Source organism: Sphaerodactylus townsendi, linkage group LG04 (genome assembly GCF_021028975.2).
Source record: "Sphaerodactylus townsendi isolate TG3544 linkage group LG04, MPM_Stown_v2.3, whole genome shotgun sequence".
Taxonomy (NCBI): Eukaryota; Metazoa; Chordata; class Lepidosauria; order Squamata; family Sphaerodactylidae; genus Sphaerodactylus; species Sphaerodactylus townsendi.
Genome location: NC_059428.1, coordinates 89,060,473 through 89,076,624, shown reverse-complemented (window position 1 = coordinate 89,076,624; position 16,152 = coordinate 89,060,473). Strand labels below are relative to the sequence as shown.

The window sequence follows — 16,152 nt, the reverse complement described above, 5'->3', positions numbered from 1 at the left end:
AGGCAAATGCAAAGCAAAGCAAAGCCTTTATTGGCATACATAGAACAACAGCAACAAAACACAGCAAACATAAAAAATTTAAAAGGCAAAAAGGATAACCTCAGATATGTACATATTATTACTGGCTCTGAATTATTTCTATAACAAAACTTGCAACCTCTTCACAAAAAACAGAATCAGAATTATTCAACAAGAGAAATAATCTAATCGAACCTATTAACTCAGATTGGAAGAGAGGGTGTAGATTGACATATTTAGATCTAATTTTAGCAAATGTAGTGCAATGTAATAGCTGGTGAGCCAATGTTTCAACTACCTTAGAATTACAGCTACACAACCTTTTAGATTTTTCCAGGTTATTAAACCTGCCATGTAGTAAGGCAGATGGCATAACATTGAATCTAGCAATTGTAAAGGCTCTCCTTGAGCAGGGGTTAGTTAGAAAATATAAATAGTGGGCATACGACCCTGCTCAAATGGAATTAAAAATTGTGTGGGAGAGCAAGTTCTTTTAGCTGCTAGATACAGTTCTGCAAATTCCCAAATCTAAAGAGCTCGGTCTTTGAGTAGTTTGTACGCTTCTGAGCAGGAAAGAGAGTAGAGTGATTTGAGAGACAAACCGATAGATACAATTTTATTTTCAATCAGAGAAAACCAGGGGTTAGCCTGTGTGTCTGGGAGTATTAAGGAAACAAGGGAATGTTCCGATGGAAGATAATGAAGACACAGCCAAAATCTAAAAGCTCTAAACCAGGCTTTAAGTTCCAAGGAATTTTGCCCAAGTTCCAAACATAGGGCTGCGTAGGGGACACAGTTAGGTAATCCCATAATTTTATGGAAAAACATGGATTGGAGAGAACTGAGTGAATGGTTGACAGCCTGTATCCAGATTGGAGCCCCATAAAGTAATTGGGATTCAATCTTCGCATTAAAAATCTTCAATGCGGCAGGAATAAAAGAGTGCCCTCTGCTATAGAAAAAAAAGCGGAGGGATTCCTTAGATTAGTACTAGATGATTACTGGGTAAGTATTGCTTTTTTATGGGGGATCCATGAGAGATTGTGTGAAAAAAGAAGGCCAAGGTATTTAAAACGATTGACCTGTTCGAGAGGGACATTGTTTATTTTCCAGTCATATTTCTTCAAAGATCTAGTAAAAACCATTATCTTGGTCTTCTCATAGTTTATTGTTAGTCTATTGGAGTCACAATACTCTGCAAAGCGCTTCATAAGCCGCCTTAATCAATGGGGCTGTACAGGCCATGGCTGCTCCAGTATTCCAGCAGCTGCACTGTTGCACCTACAAGGCATCACAAGGGTAAACTGCATGTCCATGATGGATAGGGGGCCAAGCAATCATGGCAGCAACAGGGACCTAGCCCCAGGGACACATGAGGAGAGGGGAGGAGAGGGACAGGTTCACACAGTACCTGCCCATACCTGTAGACTCTGTTTCATCCCCTTAAAGCCACAGACCTGCACCAAAAAAAAATAGTGGCAGTAGCTAAAAACAGAGGAATCATCACCACCACCCCTCATTTCCTAATCAAGCTTGCACACCATTGTGTTCTATTCTTAGAGTCCCAGAGATGTGGTAGCAGGTATGGTGTTTGGGGTGTTGTAGCAGGTGGGAACAGCAGTGGCGTAGTGGTTAAGAGCAGGTGTACTCTAATCTGGAGGAAAAGAGTTTGAATCCCCACTCTGCCACTTGAGCTGTGGAGGTTTATCTGGGGAATTCAGATTAGCCTATACACTCCAACACATGCCAGCTGGGTGACCTTCTCTAGTCACAGCTTTGCAGAGCTCTCTCAGACCCATCTACTTCACAGGATATTTGTTGTGAGGGGGGAAGGGAAAGGAATTTGTAAGGCCCTTTGAGTCTCCTACAGGAGAGAAAGGGGGATATAAATCCTTCTTCTTCCCCAGACACCATGGGTGCTTATTTAGTGTCATAGTCAGGAGGTTTTCCAGGATGGGATGGATGGGGGTGGGGGGAGGGGGGCAACCAAACATGCCTCATCCACAGGCCCTTCCTTTTGCCCACCAGTGTGGAGTGTGCTGATGGCTGTCTGGGGTGAACTTATCTCAGGGATTTGCTGGCATAGTGGCTGGTTGTATCCCTATGTGCTTTTGGCTCCTCCCCTCAGAAATGTGCTGTATATCTAAAACAATTAATTTTAGAAAAAGAATTTGTCTGCAAACTATTGGTGCAGCAGGGCCAGAGCAAGAACAGCCACCTGGGCGGCTGCAACAGCAGCAGTTTCTCCTGTCCCCAGCCCTGACTCTATGTGTGCATGCTCACTTGTGCTCACAGCCCTAGACCAAATTTGTCAGGACTCCTCAAGAGATGGAGAGAAAAAATAAAGAGAGAAGGGGGGGCAAGGAAACAGCTGGTTCCAATCTAATTGTTAACGCGTTAGGAGAACCACAGTGCCAAATGCAGGGGAGGGGGGAGGCTTGGGTTTCCTCTCGTAGCTGAGGATGCACGTTGGAGAGACAGATAAAGGGAAGCAAGCGCACCTCCTCCTCGCCCTCCCTTATGAAACGGAGGGGGTGAAGAAGAAAAAAGATGCAGGGGGAGCATAGGGGAAATAGCAGGAGCAGATCCATCCTGACCTCCAGCCCAGGGGATGGAAGTTAATCTGGGGAAAGTGGGCAAATGACTCTGAAGTTGCCAGCAGATGGGTGGGTCACTGGGGAGCGTTCCTAAATCGTAAGTGAATGTGAGTGCAAGAGGAACAAAAGAGAGAGAGGTCCCTTTGCATCCCCTTTCCTTCAGGAGAGCAGCAGGGGGTGGTGGAAGGGAAATGTGGGGAGCATTTCACAGTCATTCTTGTGGGGTGGGGATGGATTTTGCAGCCGCCCCAGGAGCTGGAGAGTGAATTCTTGACTCTTCTAAAGGACTGTTTGGGGGGATGCCTAATTCTGGTGGGAGCCACAGCAGGGATTTGGGGCAGTGGGAGAAGGTGGGGTAGGGACCCCTGCCTCCCGGGTGGGTTTGTGTGTGTGTGTGTGCTTATGGGTTATAGTTGGAAGAGTGTAGGGAAAAAGGACTTTTCCCATCCAGATTGGGTTGCAGCGGGATATACTGGTTGAATGTGCAGCGTGCATTTTGTGTCTCCTCATCTGCAAAAGACCTATTCTGTTCCCCACACAGTTGCCGCCGCAAGCCCTGCAGGGTTTTGCTTACTTGCTTTCTCTCCCTGTCTCCAATTTGTTTTTAATTTTTTATTGTATCATTTGAATATTCCATTTTATATTAATACTTTTCTTCATTTGTTTTCAAACAATACATTTTCCCCCTTTTCCCCTCCCCCCTGTATTTTCTTCATAGTTTTATCAAACAAACAGCAGTAAGTTCATTCTTTGTAATCTCTTCTCCCATATCTCCTCATTGACTCCAGCTTCTTTCATCCAGTCCACATATATTGTCCATATCTTCAGAATTTTACTCTGTTTATCTTGCCACAGTTTATTTTTTGTTATTATATCGAAAATGTCCAGTGTCACTTGTTCCCAGATATATTCCAACCATTTCTGGATTGTTCATTTTTTCTTTTCTTTCCAGCCTAAAGCTATTGTTGCATGTGCTGCTTTGATCATTATTTTATACATACAGCTATATTTTTATCTACCCTTCTATCCTCCATTACACCCATGAACATTAAATCATTATTTATCCCAATATAAATCTTCACCAGTTTCTCGATATATAACAATACGGCTGTCCAAATTTTTTTCACTTCTATACATTCCGTCCACATATGGCTATAATATGCCTCCTCTTCTTCCCAGTGCCAGCATTTAGGACTAAGTCCTTTAATCATGTATGCTAGTTGTTTTGGTGTTCTATACCATTTCAATATTACTTTTCTTTCCAACTTTATATATTTCTCAATCTTTATGTTTTCCCAACTGTCTATTAAATTTTCAGTTTTCCCAGTGTCTAGAAAACCTTCCTTCTCCCATTTTTATTCAGTGTTCTTATCATAAAGTCTTTGTCATCAACCATATACTTATATACATGTCCCAAAATTTTCCCTTTACATTTTTCATATAGTTCAAAACATTTAGCCATGGCCGTTTCCACACAGGCGGAATATGGCGGCCTGGAGACGGCAAAAACGCTGTCCCCAGGCCGCCATTCGCACAGGGGGCGCAGCTGCTTCGCAGCCGCTCCGCCCTCGCGCCGCCCCCCCGGCGCCGAGCCAGTGTTTCCAAACCACGCTTCCCCACGCTTGGAAACGCCGGCTGGAAGCCACTGCCGTGCGAACAGCAGCGGCTATCACTTTTCCCCCACCTTTTCCGGCCACGCTTGCCAAAGGTGCCACATCCAGAGTACCGGGCATCCATTTACCTCTCCCATCTCCAATTTGCAGCTCCTGAACTTTGTGACATGAACGTGCCCCAGGCGGTGTGTGTCTCTCTTATGTGTTGGTATATAGCAATCTAATAGGGAGCTCCCCAGGAAAAAAAGAGAGAAACTGGCACCCCGGCTGCTGGACTGGGAAGAGGGGCTGCGAGTAAGCGGTGCTTACTTGCGAGTAAGCAGTGCTGTGTGCCGGGGTGTGTGTGTCTGGAGTGTTTTTTGCTTCCGGGTTCCATTTATTTGTTTGTTTGTTTGTTTGTTTATTTGATTTAATAAACCATTCTCCCCATACGCCTCTGCTGTGACACTATTTTGTAAAGAAGAAATTATGTCTGAGGTGGCCTGAAGGGAATTTATTCTTCAACCCTGCGATAAAGTCCACTACGAAGAAAGTCCTAGTCTTAACTACTAACACTCTAATTTTCTTTTAATAAAGACCCTCAACCACAATTTCAACACATGACCAATGTCTTAACTTAGGGAACATATTCAGTAACATATGCCAATCATGATCCACAAAGGTTTTAAAAAGATACAACAGTACCTAGCATTGGGCTGAGAAGCCAGAAGCAACTATTAGTTATGTTCTAACTAAACTACATTTGTATGGAGGCATATTATTAACTGTGGTATTGTTCATTGGCGGAAGGTTCTGAAATTATTTGAAGGATTATCCTGTGACCACTCCGTAAATAATTGCTGAGTGGTTCTAGTTATTCAAAAGGAAGTTCAACCAGATTTAAGAACTTCTCTAAATTGCTTGTGTTGGTTGATTATTCCTCTGTTTATTTTGTAAATAGCTTGGACCAATGTGATTTAAACTATTGCTAAATTCACTTGCAAATTCCTTCTGTAGAATACTTTGTAACATAGCAGTTGTATTAAAAATGTAGTATTTTAGTTTAAACTATTATAATTGTTGGCTTAATGGAAACAATGTTTTGGTAACAAATATGAATAGTATAATGCACTAGTTATACAATATATGCATGTTGTTGATAATTGATCATAAAGTATAAGAATGGGGAACCATTTCCTACAAACAACAGTAGAGACCAGGTATGAATTAATATATTTAGTGTATATATTTTTAAATACACTGAAATTGCATTTGATAACTGCAAATGAAATAATGATTCTGTGATTTAGAGTATCCATTTTAAAAAGGCTTCATACATAACACTTCATGCCCCAGTTCCTGCAGTCATCCATGGGAATCAGTCGCTTAGCTACTGTGGGGTGGGGAAGGGAGGCACAGTGCCCTGGGCATGTGCTGTTGGGGAAGGGCAATGGCAAACCATTCTGTAAGCAAAGACTTCCTAGGAAACATTGTGATGTGAGTCACCCCATGGATCAGTAATAACCCAGTGCTTGCACAGGGGGTCATTACCTTTAACTTCACCTTTAACATCACTTTTAACTTTAAGTCCATTAACATTATCAGAATGGTTATACTGACACATCTCTTCTCTGTGTATCTCAAATGCAAAACCATTTAACATTTTTCTTTTCATCCAGAACTCCTAATATTGACAAATTAGCTAAAGAAGGTGCCATGTTGACTCAACATATAGCAGCCTCGCCACTTTGTACTCCAAGCAGAGCTGCTTTTTTGACAGGCCGGTATTCAATTAGATCAGGTAAGGTGTGTTTCTAGGTTATTTAAATATTTTTATGTCATGTTATTTGTGACTGCAGTTGTAAATATTGCAAAATAATTTAAATCAGTTTGATAATTATGCTGTCATACATTTTCAGTTTTATTACATCAAACTTAATACCTAAAATGCACTTAACAGAGGAAATTTAAACTTTCTCTTGTTTGATTATACTTTGGAGCAGAATATTCCAGTATAATTTCAATTTATAACATTGCAGTATTAGTGTTATTGAAACCATACACTACCAGAATGTTCCAGTATAATTTCAATTTATAACATTGCAGTATTAGTATTATTGAAACCATACACTACCAAAGAGAAAAATAATACATTTTTCAAACTGAAATTAATTGTTCTAGTATATAACAAACGGAGCCCATCTTGAATCACAGTTTCTATTTTCAGTCTGAAGATGTATCAGGTCAGGTACTTCGTCTATTTCATTTACCCAAAATGCACCATCAACAATTCTGTCACAATGATTTGTTTCCAGTGCTTTGTAACAATAATCCTTAATGATAGAAATATATTTTTTCAAGGAGGACTTTTTAATTACATACATCAGAAGGTTTTTAAAAATGTGATACACATGAACAAATTCAGTCTCTTATTTCATTAATTACAAAAATGCACCTTTTGTTCCAAAATTTCTAATCAAGAGGCATTTCTCCATATATGTTGAATTTAACTTCACCCTCTCAACACTTCCAATAATTAAATCAAATCACTTTATAGATCCTGTTAAATCTTTGTGGTATAAAACACCCCATGTGAAAAAAAGTTATACTGCATGTCTCTCAGATTCAAATATTAGAAAATGATCTAACGGATTATAACAGATTTTCTACCTTATCCCATAATTGGAATGCCCCATTAAATAATATACCCATTTATTATATGTCTACCTTTCAGCCTAGTTTAGGGGAAAGAAGAAATCACAGGAGAGGAATGAAATTTGGGAAGCTCCTTCCCTGCAATGCAGTTGTATGAGAGTTCCAGGCTAAATGATAGTTTAGCTATGACATTTTTGAACTTGGCACAGTAACATCATTAACATCATTCTATAGTGTTGAAATCTGAGTAGAAACAGGTAATCAAGCCTTGCAACTTAGTAGAACAACATACGAAATATTTTTTTACTTCTTCTGCCTCATGCTATAGGGCAGACTGCACCCCTGATTTCACATCGAGACACCTAATTCCAAGATATTATGAACTGCATAGGTGGAGCCCACCCTCACCATGGAACACCCCGCCATGTCCCCTCGACCGCCCAACCATGCCTCTGCCACTGCTTTGCCTTGGGCATCACGCCCCGCCACCCCATGGACACTTCACCACTGATGAACTGTATTGTTTTAAAAAGTCTTTGAAGAGTGGGATTAATTAGAATCAGAGGAAGCCCTTTTTTTCCTCCTGATAATAAATCCAACACACATGCACATGTTACATGCTTGTAACCTCCTGGACTCATAGTTGGACTTAAAGTCAGGATATGTTCATGTCACAGCATATATTCCCATCCTAGGCAACCCCTTCAGGATACCAAAACTATTCCAGTGTCATTAGTCCTTTTTTTAAAAAAAAATCTACTTTCTAACTGGCATTCAATTCCATCAACATTCCATTGCTATCTGAGAAAAATAAGCCTGTTTATTCAGTGGGCTTTAAAAAATTCTGCATGTGTAAGTAAGAGGGGAATTCAGATTAGCCTGTACATTCCAACACACGCCAGCTGGGTGACCTTGGGCTAGTCATGGTTCTTCTGAGCTCTCTCAGCCCCAACTACCTCACAGGGTGTTTGTTGTGAGCGGGAAGGGGTAAGGAGATTGTATACTAAGTATACTAAATAGACTTGCTCTGAGCTGGATAGCCCCAGGCTAGCCTGATCTCATCTGGTCTCAGAAGCTAACTAGGGTTGGTCTTACAAGAATTTAGGGGCATGACCTCCAAGGAATATCAAGGTTGTGATGTGGAGGCAAGCAATGGCAAATCATCTCCAAACATCTCTTGCCTTGAAAACCCTCAGGGTCATCATAAATCAGTTGTGACTGATGTCACACACACAAACACACACACACAGGGAAACTACCCAGAATTCCAAAACCCTAATTTTTTCTATAGCTGACCTCATCACCACAATATTATCCTACTGATCACAGGATGATAAAGCTTGATTTTATTATTTATGTTTTCAGTTTGTTAGCCATCTCAGTGGTCCTTCTGAAGGCTGCAAGGCAGGTTATACATTTTGAAAAATAAAAATAAATAAAATACGAGTGAGAACAAAATGACACAAAGGGGTGGCTTCTTCATCTTTGAGACCATTTGAATGTAATCTTTGTAAGCTGAACTAGGGACAGCACATTCAGATGATTCCCCTATCCCTTTGCAAACGTGCCCATTTCCCCATATGCTATTCTTAGCATTCAGTGATACCCAGAAAGAACATTTGGAAGGATCTCAGAGGATTGTAGCAGGAGCAGGAAAGTCTGGTTTTTTGGTTGGTTGACAACATACTATTAATCTGATTACAATAAAAACTTCATAAAATTCTCAAAGGCTATTTTTGCATGGTCAAAATGTCCCGGGATAAGCACAGAAAGTAGCCCTGTGCAGCCAGGAATTCTGCACAGTTCCCAATATTGCACAGGGTCTGTCCCAGTGTCGCCCCGTGTTATTTACCTTAGCCTGGGATTTTCAAAAATCACCAGTTTCAAGGTTCTTTTTAAAAATCCCGGTGTGACCCTGCTTGTACCTGTACCATGCAAAAACCAATCAGCAGCAGGACCAGTTTATTTTTCCCACACAGGCGGCACGTTCATTCAAGTTGCCACTCAAAAACAACAGCCAATCAGAACGTGGGACATCAGTCAAGCTCACAAGTGCTTGCACTGCCACTCAAAAACTACAGCCAATCAGAACAATCACTTGGTATATTTTCCTCAGTACAAGCTTTATTTTAAATCAATTAGCTGACCTATTTACTAGTTTTCTCTTTCTGACAGCAAAATCTTACTTTAAACTATTAAAAACAGATCAGTTTCTTCTATTCCCACAGCACATACACAAAAACACCAATCGGGAGTGAACCACACTTATTTTTCCTGCCCCCCCCCCCCTGTTCATTCAAGCTGCCACTCAAAAACAACAGCCAATCAAAATGCAGGACAGTGGGCATGCTGAGACATGCTTCTGAAGTAAATACAGAAATATGGCTCGTGCAGAGCAAACTAGAGCATTTCCTACTGGTCCTAACTCTGCTCCTGGGCAGAAGCAGGGAGCCGTGCAAAGGGAGAAACCAGGATAAAAAAGCCCAGGTATATATGATCCCAGTTCAACCCTGATGTAATTGTGCCATGCAAAAACAGCCAAAATGTTTACCAGATGTATTGTTTCTTTAACTCCAGTCTTACTATTTATATAGCAAGCAGGTTCTTTTTTCTTACCTATCCCCAAATGGCTGATTTGTCTCACACATTTCTGCCTGCAACACATGTTTGTCATATATTACAACTAAAAGCAATATTATCAAACAACTGAACCTTGTTATTTTTCCTGTTTATAAAGTTAATTTTGTTCAAAAGTAAAAAAGGCAGAAATGTACTGCTAACAATGTAAGGTAAAGTAACTGGTTATTTTACACTTGATCTTAGCCGATAGGCCGAGAAGCGATAACTGTTTATTTCTTACTTTGATATCAGTACTCTTTCAAAGTCAAATACTGTTCTCTTTCTGTATTTTGAAGTATATATATTCTACTAATGAACACTTAAAAATATGTTTCCAAAGTAATTTTTATTTCTTCAGGAATAGCTTCTATACATCGAAGTGGAGTATTCTTGTTTGCTGGTGCTTCTGGTGGATTGCCTCCTGAAGAAATAACATTTGCAAAACTTTTACAGCAAGAAGGTTATTCTACAGCTCTTATAGGTATGATCAATATGTGCTTGTTGGTGTTTCTTGTCACCACCCACTGGGTAAAATTATCCAATTTGGCTTCTATTGATTCTTTATCCATCACATCATATAAATTAATACCCTGTTTTGTTATTATAGGAACTTGCCTTTCACAGACAATCCATTCCCAGAATCACCACAGGTGGCAAAATACGTTATATTTGAAGGACTGGGAGACCAAAATGACCTTGAAAAATCCCTGTTCTACCCCCTTTTCTCCACCACCTTTCCCAGTGGGTGAAAACCTAGGCAAGTTGTGTGTGGCACCTGGCTTGGCATCATGATTGGACTGGCCATGCAGGTGAACTGGCTGCTGACACGTGGGGCAAGTTTCACAACTGCACAACCATGGGGCTGAGCCCAGATGAGTTGTACGGTGGCAGTGGCTGCCAGGCTCTTCAACAATATTCACTAGATGAGGGGTGGCCACCAGACAAGTTTTAAGGCTAAGCTTCACAGATAATCCAGGTCATCCATCAATGGGACTGGCCACATGAGTCATTTAGTGGCATCTGCTCAAATCAGGGTGATTGTTAAGAGGCAGGGTATGCAGCCAGAATTCTCATACTTACTCTCCTTCTCTGAATGTTGACTGAGCACAAAGAAAGATGGGATCTTGTGGTCAGGATTAACTACATCACATGGACGATCTGCAGATTGTTAATGGATGAAGTTGTTATTGGTGAATCTGCAAATGGTGGTGCCCTGTACCTCATCCTCCCTCTAGTTGTTGCCTTTTAAAAGACATGTGTGCTCTATTTGTTGCTAGGAAGAGATTTTGATCAACTATTAGTTTAAATATTTTGAAATGTCTATAAAATTATGCATAGTGTGAAGACAGTAGACAAAAAAAGATTTTCTCCCTCTCTCATAGTACTGAAACCAAAGATTATCCACTGAAACTGAAGGGTGGAAGATTTGGGACAGCACATAGTTAAATCATGGAACTTTCTGCCACAGGACGTGGCAATGGTCACCAACTTGGAGGGCTTTAAAAGGGAGTGGGCTAATTAATGGAATATGGGACTGTCATTGACTATTAGTCATGATGGATATCTACTCCCTTCTGTGCTACAGTATGGCTCTTTATATCAGTTGCTGGGGAGCATGGACAAGAGAATGCTGCTGCAGCCATCCCACTTGTGGGCTTCCTAGAGGCAGCTGGTCAACTACTGTGTGAACAGGATGCTGAACTTAATGGGCTGCATCCAGCCTGGCTCTAGTTGTGATCTGATGTTGGCAATAAAATGATGGATTACTCAAAACAGTAAGAAGAAATGTTTTCATGAGTATGACAGACTAGCCATCTGAAATCTGTATGTGTGTACTTCTCTGCATTTAGGCAAATGGCATCTTGGGATTAACTGCAATAGCAGTAATGATTTCTGCCACCACCCTTTAAACCATGGATTTGATTACTTCTATGGGATTCCTGTCACCAATATTAGAGACTGCAGACCTGGACACGGAAGTGTGTTTGTGAGAGGAGTCAAAATGTACATTAATACAACTCTCCAGATGGTTGGGATTGCCCTAATTTCTTTAAAGACTGCACGCTATTTTGGTCTTCTCAGAGGTCCTATCAGAGCTCTTGGCTACTTCTTCTTAATGACCTCAGTGTTACTTGGACTATTGGTGTTATTGTTGTATAACTATCGGTATTTAAACTGCATCTTGATGAGGAATTACACTATAATTCAGCAACCCTGGATCTATGAAAACTTCACACAAAGGCTTACAGAAGAAGCCAAAAGGTTTATTAAAAGGTATGTGAGCTAAAACTTCAATATATTGGTACTGTGCTGAGTTTGTTACAAGTTGAGTTTGTTACAAGGCAATCTATAATGTGGTGGCTCAGCAAAATATTAATTTGAATCCCTGTTCTGCATTATTATTTTAAAATCAAAGAGCAAGAGTGAAGATGGGAGTGCAGGATATGTGGCCAGTTGGGCTCCCTCACAGAATCCAGACTGCGGCTTCAAACAGCACTGCTCGAAGTGAACACACCTAGGCTGGAAGTGGCATGCTAGAAGAGCAGGGCCATGCTCAGCAACTGGAGCCTTCAAAGGGCTATAGTGGGCAAGGATTATGGGGGGTTGACTGGAGTTGCCCTAGAGCAGCAGTGGCGAACCTATGGCACGGGTGCCAGAGGTGGCACTCAGAGCCCTTTCTGTGGGCACACATGCACAGAGTTCATCATGTGGGAGGGGGTGGAAAATTACCCCCCCACAAACACACACATCTGGGCATGATCCTTTACCTGGGAGTAAGCCCAGTTGCTGGCAATGGGGCTTGCTTCTGAGTAAACCCTCCTAGGGTCATGATTCACCCATTCGAAGTGTTGCACGGTTGCTTCACCAAGCTTACTCCTGAGCAACGTGCTCCTCAGAGCCAACCTTTTTTCTAAACTAAAACCTCAGTATTTAGGTTAAATTGCCGTGTTGGCACTTTGCGATAAATAAGTGAGTTTTGGGTTGCAATTTGGGCACTCACTCTCGAAAAGGTTTGCCATCACTGCCCTAGAGGTTTAGCAATCCCCACTCAAGCTACCCTGGGGGGCTGCCTGCCAACCCACCCCATTGTCTGCCAGCTCTGCCCCCCAGCCTTACCTCTATCTGGCTTCACCCTATGCCTCCCAGCCTCAACACCCCATCGCTGTCTGTGCCAGTTAGAAAGGCCAAGGCAGCATGAGGGGTGGGATGCAAAAGAGGGCCTGGGAGTATCTTTCCACTCTACTCCTTCAGGCCAGGCCAGAACAAGCCTGCCTTCTGTGCCCCAAAGCATGGTGGCACTCACTTGGCAGTGTGCATCATGCCTGAGATTGTGTCTTTGGGGTGTGATCAGGCACTGCCTGAGGAGGCTCCCCAACAAGGCTGAGGTAGCCATAGGAAGTGGAGGCACAAGCCACCGGCTGCAGAACAGCAGGAAAGATGGCAAGCGGGCTAGTGAGGGGCCAGGTGGCCAAGGGGGAGGTGGGCAGCAGCCTCCAGTGCCTGGGAGTCTCTTAGCCAAGTGCCATACTGCTGAAAGTAATTTAAAAACATCCTTTTGGAAGAAAGCACAGACTTGCCTCTGTAAAAGCTTGCATACTATTTGATCAACCACACTTCTTTTGATTCCCCACTCCTCCATCTGAGTGGTGGAGGCTTATCTGGTGAACCAGATGTGTTTCCGCACTCCTGCATGCCTGCTGGGTGACTTTAGGCTAGTCACAGTTCTTCGGAACTCTCTCAGCCCCACTTACCTCACAAGGTGTTTGTTGTGGGGTGAGGCAGGGAAAGGACCTTGCAGGCCACCTTGAGTCTCCTTACAGGAGAGAAAGGTGGGGTATAAAGCAAGTGTCATCTGCATGTGATTTCACTGTAAAAACTAGATGAATAAAGTTTGTTTTGCCTAGCAATCCCATGCAAGTGTCATTTTGTCTTTTTTGTTTTGAGGGGACTGTCTGCAAGCTACAGGGACACAAATATGTGCACATTGCAGCTTTTCTCATTGTGTCACTGTAGTTTCACAGTTATCCCTTTCGAAGCAAAAAATGAAAAAAATGACATGTACACAGGATCACTAGGCAAAACAAACTTTATTCATCTACTTTTTGCAGCAAAATCACATGCAGTTATGTTGCAAGCACAGGAAACCTTTGTGGTGAATTTTCATGGAGAATCTGTAGCAGCACATAAAATGGCGGGCACAACTGTGAAATTGACAAGTGTTCCATGCAGCAGGCAGGAAAAGTGATCTGTTTTGTCTGACAACTTGTGTTCTCCTGTGCTGTGGGAACACAAAATGCCAAAATGGATCTTTTTACACCATCCTAAAGACAACATATTTGTGCTGTGCCGGATCCACCTCTCTCATTTTCTCTCTTCCTTCCATTTACTTCCTCATCCTGCCGATAGAGGCTTTATATCCTCCTACAGCTAAAAACCCATTGCATAGTTTGCAGTGTTTTTTTTTTAAAAAAAAGGTTTCTATTTCTACTTCATCCGTTTAAAAGCAAGGAATAAAACTAAGAGTGAATGGCAAGTCTGTGCTCTCTTCTTCCAAAAGGATGTGTGGGGGGGGGGGGGGCACAAAACCGCTTCCTAACTCTTGAGCCTTGTAGACTAGGATGGGTGGGAAATGGGTAGGATTCCAGAAGGAGGCAAGGATTTGTTTGCAGTTTTTTAGGTTGTGATACTTTTTATGGAGCAATTGATTCCTTGTATTGTCGAAGGCTTTCACGGCCGGAATCACTTGGGTGCTGTGTGGTTTCCGGGCTGTATGGCCCTGTTCTAGCAGCATTCTCTCCTGACGTTTCGCCTGCATCTGTGGCTGGCATCTTCAGAGGATCTTCTGAATGCCAGCTAAACATCGCCATACATCTGAAACCACACAGCACCCAAATTGATTCCTTGTTCCGTTTTCTCAGTATATCCATCCCCCTTTGCTTTCTTGAAAGCAACAACCCAGAAGAGAGTCCAAACATAAGGCAGCAGGATTGAAAGGCTCGGGCCACCTCTTTGTCATTGATTCCAGTGCTCCTTGCTCTCTGAACATAGGGAGCCTTTCCAAGCATCCTATACTGAGAGTCTGAAGGAGAACATCAGGCGGCTCTACATAGGCTTCGCTCAGGGGAGCAGGGCTGCCTATTCTGGGCTCCCTGGAATGGTGTGTGTCCCCAGAGTATGTGAGTGTGAGCAGAGGGAGCTGGAGAAGACCTGCAGGATAGATCCCAGTTTGGAGAGAGGGGGAACTCAGAGTCCACTGGTTCCCAGCCAAAGGCAAGTCTGGAGGTCCCCTCCCCATCCTCCTTCCAGCCAGCCATGTCCCCTTGCAAGCAGTGCAGTTCCCCAGCAGCTCATCTCTGGCTGTGAGGGCTTCACAGTCTTCAGGAATGGTGGGTCTCCGAGACTGTGCTGGGAGGAGGGGGTGATAGCCACCAACAGGGAACTCCATTTTCTTTTGCTTTCTCTTTCTTTTCATTTCTTCTTTCCTTCCTCTTTATTTTCTTCCACTTTTCCTCCCTCTTTCCACTTCCTCTCTTTTTCTTTTAATTGCTATCTGTTCCTTCCTTCCTTCTACTTTTCCAGCTTCCTTTCACTTTTTCTTTCTCCATCCCTTTGCCTATTTTTCTCTTCCCCCTTCTCAGATTACTAGATGCGTAGACAGCTAAAAAAAGCTGCCAGGTTTCTGTCCTCATTGCTGAACCTTCTGACTCACTCTCCCATGTACCCATGCAGTCCAGGCCTGTACAAGTTGCGGTGGAGGGGGCGCAATTTCACTTCTTGTCCTGGATGCCATTTGCTATCGATAACGTCCCTGCTGCCTACTTACCATACCAATAAATGTTCAATTCTGTCTTTTCCAAAAGGAAAGTGATCAAGTAAATTCCTATGAATTAATTCTCTCAGGACAATTCAAGAAGATCTGTTGCTTAGTTTAAATCATCAGAGGTGCATAACCTGTGACTGCCAAGCCAAATGCAGTCCATATGCAGTTGGGATAGTAAGAACGATCTAGTATTCCTAAATAAGAGGGTTGTCAAGCTTCAAGAGGTCTCAGTGTATAAAAGGGGGATTGTATTCAGATGGGTGGATCACAGATTGTGCAGAAACACTTTACAAGTAGTTCCTAAGTCTTCTTTATGCTGAAGTCAGTGGCAGTGTTTGCCTAGAACAGAAGAATATGTGTGTGCATGAGTGTGTGTCTCAGTCGTTATCCAATTGAAATTATTATTCATCATCTGAATAGCACATTTATTCTAATTTACAAGGGGCTAATCATGAAAAGACATAAGTACTCAAGTGCTAATTATTTTAATTTAAAACTGCCTTCAGTGCACTTGACACTCATGCCTAACAAGAATGTCTCATGCCTTTAGAAAATGGCCCTCTGTATGAAGGGCATTATGAAATTCTGAAAATATCTGAATCCTGGTGTAACTTGGTTACAGTTAGGAAAAAGCACTTTTGTTGTTTGCTCAGCCCTTCATTAAAGCTAACAAGTTGTTGATCCATTTCTTTAGTGTCCAGTGAGGTTTATGTATTGATCAATGACAGCAATTGGCATGTTGGGCTCTTCTACTCTTATTTAGCACAATAGTGCAATCCCAAGGGGACATTTTTAGTGATAATCCCAACTGAATAGACCTGAGTGGGATGACATGACAAGAAAACAAACC

The 16,152-nt window shown here is 42.2% G+C and overlaps 1 protein-coding gene across 2 annotated transcripts in view; it reads left to right on the top strand.

Moving 5' to 3' along the window:
• STS (steroid sulfatase) overlaps positions 1–16,152 on the top strand; it is a 134,726-nt gene that overhangs the window by 31,095 nt on the left and 87,479 nt on the right. For both annotated transcript variants that reach the window (XM_048495184.1, XM_048495183.1), the window contains exons 3-5: positions 5,887–6,008; positions 9,840–9,962; positions 11,332–11,755. In XM_048495184.1, coding sequence (XP_048351141.1) covers positions 5,887–6,008; positions 9,840–9,962; positions 11,332–11,755 — 669 coding nt within the window. The remainder of the gene's footprint in view (positions 1–5,886; positions 6,009–9,839; positions 9,963–11,331; positions 11,756–16,152) is intronic.